At 42.8% G+C, this 12643-nt stretch overlaps 1 protein-coding gene across 1 annotated transcript in view; it reads right to left on the bottom strand.

Annotated features, from left to right (window-relative positions):
- The window catches only part of LOC109897398 (growth arrest-specific protein 7-like), a 34633-nt gene extending 25556 nt beyond the window's left edge, over positions 1–9077 (bottom strand). The window contains exons 1-2 of the mRNA XM_031834694.1: positions 8996–9077; positions 987–1107 (exon numbers count right to left, since the gene is read on the bottom strand). Of these exons, the coding sequence (XP_031690554.1) occupies positions 987–1107; positions 8996–8998 (124 nt within the window). The 5' untranslated portion in view covers positions 8999–9077. The remainder of the gene's footprint in view (positions 1–986; positions 1108–8995) is intronic.
- Positions 9078–12643: the final 3566 nt, after the last annotated feature.

Below are 12643 nucleotides of genomic sequence, written 5' to 3'. Positions count from 1 at the left end.
AATCATTATGCAGTTGAATTAATATAATAATGAGTGTTACAGCATATGGTTTTATAAAATAGCCCCTGGGTCTTTATCTCTACTACAGTGTGTGGTGTGCCAAGGTGCAGTGTTCTGCCAGAGTGTTGGAGCTGCCGTGGGTGAAGCCTGGCTTTGTCCTGTGGGAAACAGTCTTTTTCTCTGGCTCCTATCCCATTGAGGGGCACGCACGCACGCACGCATGCACGCACGCATGCACGCACGCACACACAGAGCTCTGTCTGTGTAGTGCAGACCACCAAATGAAAAGGGTCTGATGAGCATCTGTATAAAAGGCTGGCTGCCTATTAGCCCTGGTATTAAACAAGCAGGTATTTCTTCTGTCTAGTAAACAGGGGTTGTTTAAATGTCATTACACAGGACGGCTTTGTGGAACACATGGGTTGAGCTGCTGAGGTACCTGCAGCAGTGGCTGCCATCACCACACATTTGGGCTAATCAGATGAAAGTGGATGAGATGTTAAGCCCTCCTTCAGATGAATGCGCTGGAGAGATGTTGATGATGGGGAATGGTAATGAGCTCTCTGAGACGGCAGCATTTCACAGCAGAATTGGAAACTATGGTTACCAAACAAAAACTGACAAATGGAACTGATGGTTTCTGATTTAACATCTGTGAACGCTAACCTGACGCAGTAAAAAAATGAAGTAAGCTTTATGCGTGTGGACGCATCACACTGTTTTTGCTCGTGAAAGGATGAAATATGTATTGGTTCCAGCATAAATCGGGCAGATTATATAGCTACAGTAATAATGCAGATATATACATTATACATACATAGTCAGAGGGTTATTGTAGAAATCTATGGTGCTGGCAGAAGGTGAATCACAGCCAATAGGAGTGGAGGATCTGCCAGATTTCTTCCACCCTCCTCATAATATTGATCGTCCTCTCACATGAGTGAGCACGTCAGTAGGGTTGTGGTGGAGCTGTGTGCCTGGCTTACCTTTGCTGCCAGTGTTGACGTAGTACCTGCATCCCTCGGGTGACTTGTAACATCTCCAGCCTTGGGGAAGAGGGACACTCTTACTCTCATCCCCCGGTGCAGGGCTGGTGGCCGCTGGCTTCTGTCACAAACATACCACTCGTTTCACCACCAGATAATTCATATAAGCTGGGACTGTTTCCCAGTCTTGCTCCTATAAATGGTGAGTACAAATATGAACTATTCATTGAGAAATGTTGATTTTGTTCAGTTTTTTTACTGTAATTGATATGCGCACTTGATTAATACACATAATGTTCCATCATACGTATCTGCATATCAAGGGGTTGCATCAGCCTCTAATGTTCCCAATTAGCAGTGTCTGCTCATTTCTTCCCAGTTACAGTACAAAGTACTCCCACATTTCTAAAGCAGGCTGATCACAGGCGCAGACACAGCTGTGTAGGATCTGTTTTAATTAGGAACAATGTCATAATTAACATAATGATTCATTCAGGAAATATTGAACTGTGGCAAGGAATGGGAAAGCTTGTTTGATTGTAGGAAGGGTGCTCTTTTCTTGGAACCCTTCATGTGGTTGTTGGTAAACTGAGAAGACCCCACTGCTGAAAGAGACAAAAGAAAGCCCCATTGCACTTTGCAAACCCCCACCTAAACAAGCCTAATGGAACAAAATTAGAGCTCTTTGACAACACAGATCCGCCTTATGTTTATCGATGAGCAAAGGAAGCAAACAAAGAAAACAACACCCTCCCTACAATTAAACATGGGCAGGGTTGAACATGCTGTGGATTTGCTTAGCTGCCTCTGGTACTGGGGGCCTTGAACGTGTGCAAGACATCATGAAATCAGTAGATTATCAAGGTGTTCTGGCATGCAATGTTCAACCCAGTGTCCTAAAACTGTGTCTCTGTCAGTGGTGTAAAGTACTTAAGTAAAAATATTTTAAAGTACTACGTCGTTCTTTAGAGTATCTGTACTTTACTTTACTATTTATATTTTTGACAACTTTTACCTCACTACATTCCTAAATAAAATGATGTACGTTTTACTCCATACATTTTCCCTGACAAATTACTCATGACATTTTAAATGCTGAGCAGGACAGAAAACAGTCCAATTCACACACTTATCAAGAGAACATCCCTGGTCATCTCTACTGCCTCTGATCTGGTGGACTCAGTAAACAGAGAACATCCCTGGTCATCTCTACTGCCTCTGATCTGGTGGACTCAGTAAACAGAGAACATCCCTGGTCATCTCTACTGCCTCTGATCTGGTGGACTCACTAAACAGAGAACATCCCTGGTCATCTCTACTGCCTCTGATCTGGTGGACTCAGTAAACAGAGAACATCCCTGGTCATCCCTACTGCCTCTGATCTGGTGGACTCAGTAAACAGAGAACATCCCTGGTCATCTCTACTGCCTCTGATCTGGTGGACTCAGTAAACAGAGAACATCCCTGGTCATCCCTACTGCCTCTGATCTGGTGGACTCAGTAAACAGAGACCATCCCTGGTCATCTCTACTGCCTCTGATCTGGTGGACTCAGTAAACAGAGAACATCCCTGGTCATCTCTACTGCCTCTGATCTGGAGGACTCAGTAAACAGAGACCATCCCTGGTCATCTCTACTGCCTCTGATCTGGTGGACTCAGTAAACAGAGAACATCCCTGGTCATCTCTACTGCCTCTGATCTGGAGGACTCAGTAAACAGAGAACATCCCTGGTCATCCCTACTGCCTCTGATCTGGTGGACTCAGTAAACAGAGACCATCCCTGGTCATCTCTACTGCCTCTGATCTGGAGGACTCAGTAAACAGAGACCATCCCTGGTCATCTCTACTGCCTCTGATCTGGTGGACTCAGTAAACAGAGACCATCCCTGGTCATCTCTACTGCCTCTGATCTGGTGGACTCAGTAAACAGAGACCATCCCTGGTCATCTCTACTGCCTCTGATCTGGTGGACTCAGTAAACACACATGCTTTGTTTGTAAAGGATGTCTGAGTGTTGACGTGTGACCCTTGCTATCCGTAAATAACAAAAACAAGAAAATTGTGTCGTATGGTTTGTTTAATATAAGGAGTTTTAAACTATTCATACTTTTACTTTTGATACTTAAGTATATTTAAAACCAAATACTTTTAGACTTTTACTCAAGTAGTATTTTACTGGGTGACTTTCACTTGTACTTTTTTTTATTAAGGTATCTTCACTTTTACTCCAGTATGACAATTGGGTACTTTTTCCTCCACTGATCTCTGTTGGAGGTTGTGGGTCTTCCAGCAGAACAACAACCCAAACACAAATGAGAAAGCACCCAGGAATGGTTCAATAATAAATACTGGACTTCTGCAGTGGCCAGCAATGAGTCCAGATCTGAATCCTATCGAAAACCTATGGTGAGATCAGAAAACAGCAGTTGGTGAAAGGCTTCACTCAAACATTGAAAAATTGGTGCAGTTTGCAGCTGAAAAATGGGCCGTATTGCCATGTGCAGCAACCCCATTGATGATTACAATAAGTGGTTTTTTGCAGACATGTTCACCAAAGGCTGTTTAACCAAGTATTAGCCCTGGGTGCCATGTATTTTGTCCATGCCATTTGTTGAAATTTTCTTAAATAACATTGTAAACTTGTTTCCCCAGAAAAATTGGTTCTGCAATGTTGACAATCCAATAAAAAAATTATTCCATTTTAACTTATTTCAGAAGTTCAAGGGTTCCAATATATTTGTCCACCACTGTACATGTTCCCTTGAAATCAAACCAAATCAAAGTTTATTTGTCACGTGCGGTGAAAAAACAGGTGTAGACCTTACAGTGAAATGCTTACTTACAGGCTCTAACCAATAGTGCAAAAAAGGTGTTAGGTGAACAATAGGTAAGTAAAGAAATAAAACAACAGTAAAAAGACAGGCTATATACAGTAGCGAGGCTACATACAGACACCGGTTAGTCTGACTGATTGAGGTAGTATGTACATGTAGATATGGTTAAAGTGACTATGCATATATGATGAACAGAGAGTAGCAGTAGCGTAAAAGAAGGGTTGACGGGTGGTGGGTGGCGGGACACAATGCAGAAAGCCCGGTTAGCCAATGTGCGGGAGCACTGGTTGGTCAGCCCAATTGAGGTAGTATGTACATAAATATATAGTTAAAGTGACTATGCATGTATGATAAACAGAGAGTAGCAGCAGCGTAAAAAGAGGGTTTGGGGGGGTGGGGGTGGGGGGGCACACAATGCACATAGTCTGGGTAGCCTTTTGATGACCTGTTCAGAAGTCTTATGGCTTGGGGGTAAAAACTGTTGAGAAGCCTTTTGGTCCTAGACTTGGCACTCCGGTACCGCTTGCCATGCGGTAGTATAGAGAACAGTCTATGACTGGGGTGGCTGGGGTCTTTGACAATTTTTAGGGCCTTCCTCTGACACCGCTTGGTGTAGAGGTCCTGGATGGCAGGCAGCTTAGCCCCAGTGAATGTACTGGGCCGTTCGAACTACCCTCTGTAGTGCCTTGCGGTCAGAAATTGCCGTACCAGGTAATGATGCAACCAGTCAGGATGCTCTCGATGTTGCAGCTGTAGAACCTTTTGAGGATCTCAGGACCCATGACAAATCTTTTTAGTTTCCTGATGAGGAATAGGCTTTGTCGTGCCCTCTTCACGACTGTCTTGGTGTGTTTGGACCATTCTAGTTTGCTGTTGATGTGGACACCGAGGAACTTGAAGCTCTCAACCTGCTCCACTACAGCCCCGTTGATGAGAATGGGGGCGTGCTCGGTCCTCCTTTTCCTGTAGTCCACAATCATCTCCTTAGTCTTGGCTACGTTGTGGGATAGGTTATTATTCTGGCACCACACGGCCAGGTATCTGATCTCCTCCCTATAGGCTGTCTCGTCGTTGTCTGTGATCAGGCCTACCACTGTTGTGTTGTCTGCAAACTAAATGATGGTGTTGGAGTCGTGCCTGGCCATGTAGTCATGGGTTAACAGGGAGTACAGGAGTGGACTGAGCACGCACCCCTGTGGAGCTCCAGTGTTGAGGATCAGCGTGGCAGATGTGTTGTTACCTTCCCTCACCATCTGGGGGAGGCCCGTCAGGAAGTCCAGGATCCAGTTGCAGAGGGAGGTGTTTAGTCCCAGGTTCCTTAGCTTACTGATGAGCTTTGAGGGTACTATGGTGTTGAACGCTGAGATATAGTCAATGAATAGCATTCTCACATAAGCAAACAACATCCGTTCCGACTGCTGTTATTATTTAGAAGCTATTCTTTTCGGCTCACAGTGCTTTCTTCAGGGCTTTCACAGTTCCTTCCCTTGGTTGGAGGATGTTATTCACAATGATCCACTATCTGGATAAATAACAATAACAGCTTCTTGGACCTTATCAGCAGTTCCCAGAAGGCTCATACACACCCATAAAGCTCCTGGTCACATTGCAACTGCAGAATTTACTGCAGTGTACTTTATAAGGCAAAAGTCCTCTTTAATCTACAGGGATGGCCTGACGGACGATTCATTGTCATTAACAACAGTGTGTTGCCCAGTCAAAGCTGTCTGCTGTATCTGACAGAGGGCCTGCTGAACTCTGCCTGTACCACTTCTAACATGGTGACTGGCTGCTAGTCACGACCCTACCCCAGATCCACTGCGGAGTGTGGGGACAGAGGGGGAGGAGAGGGGGAAAGGAGGAGAGGAGGGAAGGATAATAATGGAATGATAAAGCAGAGAGATCCTGCTGATATCTACACTCATTTGATGTACAAGATAAAAGGGATTCCTTTCTGTCTCTCTTTCTGATATAAAGCACTGGGCTTGCAGTGAGCAGTTTGCAGTGAGTACAATACAAAGCACCTCGTCTTCATTGACGAGCCATGCTGTGCTGTAGGAAACTGTCCTCAGTCATTTATCATGAGCTCATAAAATGCATTATCCTTCCTCAAGCTCCCAATAAGGGCATACTGTATGTGATTTTCACTATGTCAGACAAATCATGAACATACTGTATCACCAAGGAGCACAATGTCCATTAGCTTAACATAAATCAGACTTCATGCAAGTATAATGGCCACTACTAACCCTGACCTAATGCATCTTAGGCAGCATACCACCCTCTGAACCATGGAATAGCAGTGAACTGGTACTTTTTGCCCGGAGACATGAATCGTTAACTAATTAATCCTCCCAGAGAAATGTAAATGACAGATTCTTATCTTGAGATTTGTATCATATGTGATTTATCTCACTTCCCTGAGCTGTAGCGATTTCACATGTCCCCTGGCAAAAAACTGTTGAATAAAGTGGAACGGCATCCAAGCTTTCAAAGAATTTAAAAGGACAAAATCCTCTGGATATCTCCTGCCAAATCCCACAATCCTTTGGGGTGGTGCTCCCACTGCAACCCCTGGGAGGAGGCTCTTTATAGAGTATACTCCCCTCCAGTTTCCTCAGTTCCCATTGAATACCAACAAAGCAACAGGACAGGCCCTCTCCCACCACTACAGAGGAGAGTCTGGGCTCTTGCTGTTAGCATGCCCTTCTGTGGCTTCATTGGTATGACTGGGAATGAATGAGAGCATTAACCCCACATTGTGCTACCTGCAATAGGGGGATTATTATAGTGCAGCACCTGAAGCTGGTTAGAGACAGGGGTACTAAAGGAAGAGCCTGGCCTAGTGTTAAATCCTCACCGCTGACAGATTTTCTCTACACTCAGCTCTGCATGTCAATGTATCTCTCTGCCTATTGTATCCATCCTACTTAGGGCCGAGCTCTCTCTATCAGTGGTGTGGCCCGGTGTTCAAAGCCCTCTCACTGTCACTCCAGGAAGTCTTGGTGGTGCACCGAGTGCCCTGTAACAGTTTTAAACTTTAAACTTTATCAAACAAAACAAACATTTATTGTGGAACTGGGATTCCTGGGAGTGCATTCTGATGAAGATCATCAAAGGTAAGTGAATATTTATAACGCTATTTCTGACTTTTACTGACTCCACAACATATCGGGTATCTGTATGGCTTGTTTTTGTGAGCGCTGTACTCAGATTATTGAGCGCTGTACTCAGATTATTGCATGGTGTGCTTTTTCCGTAAAGCTTTTTTGAAATCTGACACAGCGGTTGCATTAAGGAGAAGTATGTCTTTAGTTCTATGCATAACACTTGTAACTTTTATCAAAGTTTATGATGAGTATTTCTGTAAATTGATGTGGCTCTTTGCAAATTCACTGGATGTATTCGAGGCACAACATTACTGAACATAACGTGCCAATGTAAACTGAGATTTTTGGATATAAATATGAACTTTATCGAACAAAACATACATGTATTGTGTAACATAAAGTCCTATGAGTGCCATCTGATGAAGATCATCAAAGGTTAGTGATTCATTTTATCTCTATTTCTGCTTTTTGTGACTCCTCTCTTTGGCTGTATGTTTTTGTGACTAGGCGCTGACCTAACATAATCGTATGGTGTGCTTTCGCTGTAAAGCCTTTTTGAAATCGGACATGATGGCTAGATTAACAAGACGTTAAGCTTTAATTTGGTGTATTGCACTTGTGAATGTATGAAAGTTAAATATCTCAAAAAAAGATTTCTGTATTTCGCGCTCTGCCATTTCAGCGGATGTTGTCGAGGGGTTCCACTAGCTACACTACAAACATTACCAGGTTCCTTTGAAGCAATTGTAAAGACAGTCCACCACAACATAACCAAGAGTTAGTGAGGTGTAGTCTGTGTAAGGCGTAGTCTGTGTTTAACCCACTGAGGTATGGTTTAATTTCATTATATATTAGAAACAGTTTGAGATCATTTTGAGAGGATTTCGCCAGTGGTTGAATGGGGAATTGGGCTTCTCGGGAAAATATTGTCCGAGGTTGCAACAGTAACCAAGGGAGGCAGGGCTTAGCAAAAGGTAATTGGGAAATGTTCCAGAGAACGAGAGTGGGAGGAAGAGATGAAATTCCACTGCAAATGTGGTACTTGTGCTAGCTTTGAGTCATCAGTCAATCGAGTTTATTGTCATTGTATGACCCTTTGTTTAGAATGTCTACATACTGAGGTGATTTCAAAAACACTGCATCTGCATTTATGCAACCTGCTACCTCAGGCTCTGCTATGCACATAATATCTTCCATTCTGTCCAATCAAATCATTTCAAATGAAGTTACTGTGGTGCTTGTTGTCAGTCACCCACATTTGTGTAGGTGTTAAATAATATATTGCAACAAAATGTTGCATCCAAGTTCAGTAAGGTAAGTGGCTCTTAATCTGAAACACTCACAAAACAGTAGACTTAATGTAATTTGTTTTTACATGATTTTCTCTGTGGCTCCAGGGCATGTACAGTACTAACTATACTGTAAGTTTCAGTAATTATGAGAAAAGTCTTGTAAAACAACATAGCGTAACTCCATGATAAAAAGGGGCGAACATGGACAGATCACTGTGCCTTGTTTCTTACACAGGCTAAATGAACATGAAACTAAACAATCCAGACTTCATTTAACAGGTTCTGTTTATTTTATTTTAAGGGAAACAGAGCCTTCCTGAAGACACAGAAGAAGAGGGAATTTGATTGAGCTAGGAGAGCAGGGTGGCTGAGGGACAGAGGGACATTTAAAACCAACAGTGAAGATCAAAGTGTTTTGGCAGCCCCCCCCCCCCCCCCCCCACGGCACACATTGTGCTGCAGAAGAAGCGGGATATGAGAGCTATATCTGGACACAGACAGACAGACGATGTCAAAGCAGAATAAAAATTCACCAAACTCAAAAGGATGAGAAATAAAATACAACTACATCCGACACAAAGGCTTGAACAGAGCCAATGAATCTCCTGTACCCATTCTGTCTGACTACCACAATTGTTCCACTGAAGCAATAGTGCTCCATTGAAGCAACTCCCAAATCTGCCAAAAAATGTAACCCCGCACATAAAGTACTGTCAAAAATGTCACTGATAACAGAGACCGATAATAATAGCATTAAAAACAAAGCCTTACCATGTTGGGCTAAGACTACGTCGCAAGGAAGCATACAGCCAAATGAGAGAAGTGTCCGTTAACTAGTCTCAGTGAACATTGAGTGGGACAAGGCTCTTTTAGAACCCGGAGGAGGAAACATTTGTCACACATATGGGTTCTCATTACTGGCCAGAGTGACCCGACACCCAGGGTCAAAGCTAAGACATGGAAGGAATGGACAGACACTAAACATCTTTCTACTCCGCCTCTTTTCTTTATTTACAAGATGAAGAATAAAACAGTCCAGGAAGAACCATCTTGTGGTATGAGACGTTTTCTATGAGTCTTTGTTAGCAGATGTAAGGGTCTGGAAGCCCGTTCCCAGATGCAGCCAGGACCCTGCTCCATGGCAGGCTACACAATGGCCAACACTGTGAGACAGAGCTGTGAGGCCCTCGCAGGCAACAAGGCCCGTTTTGTGTGGGTCCATCCCTCCATTTCTTATAAATCAAATTGACCCTGTGTGAAGTGTGTTCGAGCTGCCACACTCCCCTCTGATACTGACTGATTGTGACCGACAATCTCTAACATGGCATGCAGCCGGCCAGGCTACATCATCTGGCAGCTGGCTAGACAGAGATCTAAATGAAGAAGCGATAAGAACCAGAGAAGACAGCAGACACATTTTCAATCTTTAGAAACCCAACTTCCAAACGGAGTCGTCCTGTTCAACATCAAGTTTGTTTATAGCCAGGATGTCTGACATGTCCTTAAGAGCTCATCAAGGCCATGGGGGACTAATATGTTTATAAGGCCTATTTATTTAAGCTCACACTAAACGTTCCATAAATGAGGACAGTGTTTCTTGTTGACTGAACTTGTTGACAGGTGGCAAAGTACTGTTGATTAGATCCAGAGCATGCTGGAGCATCATTGACCGACTTCAATGGAGTGTTTCATGTTATCAAACAATCTTCACTGAAGGAGCAGCAAGAATTCAATGTTGGTTCTCTCGTCTGTTATGAGGGGTATAAAACACAAACATGCACCAAAAGCAGCTGTGGAGTATCTGTAGCTATTAATCTGTAGCTATTAATGAGTGGATCAGACTGATCAGTTAATGGAGTTAATGAGTTGATCAGACTGATCAGATAATGAGTTCATGAGTTGATCAGACTGCAGAGCATATTGCTCAACTTTCAAATACACTTCATATACTGTACCTTTGATCACTATTGTAAAGTGTACTGTATATACATATAGGTACATCACGTGTGTGTGTGTGTGTGTGTGTGTGTGTGTGTGTGTGTGTGTGTGTGTGTGTGTGTGTGTGTGTGTGTGTGTGTGTGTGTGTGTGTGTGTGCGTGCGTGCGTGTGCATGCATTCATGTGTGGAGGAGGCCTTCTAGTCAGGCAGGCCCTATTACTGTACATTTTGAAATGAAAGATGACAGGTTTGAAAGGTTTGCTTATTGTCATCGACATCTTGTACTAGAAAAGCTTTTCACACCAGAAGGTGATTGATGTAGCTACGTTAAGCTCAGTAAGTAAGCACCCTCTTGTGGAAGATAACGGTGAAACAAGCAGTGTGATGCTTTCACTCACACAGAATGAAAAGGAATAGCCTTATATCTTATTTGATCGTTCTCAGTTTAGGTATGTATTCATTCATTTGTTATCTCATACATTCATTGTGTAAGGACACCTTGTGTGTGGATATTAAGTTCAAAGCCCTTGCAGACTAGGCTATCCTGCTGTCCATGACATATCAAATGTTCAATCAAAGTGAAATACAAATCCTGCTTCATTAATTTCTAGTTGGCATACACTTGGATGTCACTATGTGAGTACACTGTCCTATCGCTCACCTTGCTGTGACATTGCACTCTACAGTCACATGGTATGATAACGTTCTGATGAAGCCTTGTCTTAAAGGGGTACTTTGGGACTTCCCCAGAGTGAGATGAACTTGTGGATACCATATTTATGTCTCTGCGTGCAGTTTGAATGAAGTTGCTAACAAGCCCAATTGCAAACTAGTGTTAGCTCACTGACTAGGAGTCTATGAATATCTGCTAGCATGCTAGTAGATACCCATAGACTTCCAGTCAGGGGCGGCAGGCAGCCTAGTGGTTAGAACTTTGGGCCAGTAAGCAAAAGGTTGCTCTGAGCCGACAAGGTAAAAATCTGTTGTTCTGAGCAAAACAGTTAACCCACTGTTCCCCAGGCGCCATGGATGTTGATTATGGCATCCACAAATTCATTTGACTCCGGGGAAGTAGATAAAGGGCCAAAATCCCAAAGTATCCCCTTAACAATGAACAAAAGGTCACGTGAAAATGATGAACTTTACTTCTTTGTGAATATTATGGTCAGTAGAGTGGACATATAAGTTATGCCGGTTAATTCTGCCATTCTGATGAACAGGAGAAGAACAGGAGAAGAACAGGGTTCATACTGTAACTGCTGTTTGGACTGTGGCCATGTACTTATTGTTAAAACAGCTGTATCCAAGTCCGGGGCTTTGTACTCCAGTGTTTCCATCCCAATTAACCTGAATTATCCTTTAAAAAGAAGGGAAACAATCCTCTACAAATCATCTAGAACGTGTCTGAGTAATCATGTTACTTTTCTACAATCACTGAAATAGCAACCGCACTAAGACAGTCATTAAACAAGCTGCTGGTTGTCAGATGTCTCTGTTATATCACATTCCCCGGGGTAGAGGAAAAAGGGACAAATTTATTAGCCCATAATTTATAAAGTTTGCTCATACTGTAACTACGGTACGTAAAGTTGTCTTTGGCCAATGTTAAGTCTGATATGGAATATTTAGTAGAGTATCCCTACATTATTTTAAATGGAGCCGAGTCTATGAAGTTGGATCTTGATTAATGCAACAACCTGGATTTATGAATAGCGAGTGTGTCCAAAGTGCCTACTAAGCACAACTCATACTTTGGGGTCATTTTGAAATGCTCTTCTCAACAACAGCAGATGAATGCTTTGACAGATATTACTGGCGAAAATGTTTTCCCCCCCTATCTTTTGGCTTGCATTGTTACTATATCATCTTTATATGTAAGTTACAGTATTTCAGCTAGTTTGTCATCCGTTAAATATTGGGAGTATCATGTAATATTGTCATTACTATCCGTGGCTCTATACAATATATTATATGTATGTATAGAGAGAGAAACTTATGACCAGTTCACTGCGCATAGAGCTAAACAGTCACAGTTCGTTGCAATCTCTTTTGGTTGTGGTTAATAATGCATTGATGTCAGGTTCTTTATTGAATGGAAATGTGACATATTATAGTGTGCGAGTGGTAGGCCTAAATATAACCATAGAGTACCTTGTGCTTAATGGAGTTATCCATGGACAACTGGTTCATGCAGCTCAAACAATGCATGCCCATGGAAAGGAAGGAGGATTCTCACCAAGGACAATGGCCCAGAATAAAAGAGGCTTCTGCAACAGGCTATGATCACCCCCTTAGCATCAGCAACAAGGTAAGTCTCCCCCTGCTTGACAAGAATAGCTGAATTCTTATAACTTCATGTTAAAAAGCAGATTTCCATGTTATGTGGTTGCATTCTCAGACAGGCTTCTGGACCGTTCAAGTGCACAGCTTTTTTGGTGTCAAGGGATTCAGTGATTGCAGTAAGCTGCAAGAAGTAGGTAG

This window comes from Oncorhynchus kisutch, linkage group LG10 (genome assembly GCF_002021735.2).
Source record: "Oncorhynchus kisutch isolate 150728-3 linkage group LG10, Okis_V2, whole genome shotgun sequence".
Lineage (NCBI taxonomy): Eukaryota > Metazoa > Chordata > Actinopteri > Salmoniformes > Salmonidae > Oncorhynchus > Oncorhynchus kisutch.
Note: the sequence above shows the minus strand (reverse complement) of the source record. Positions and strands in the feature narration are given on the sequence as shown.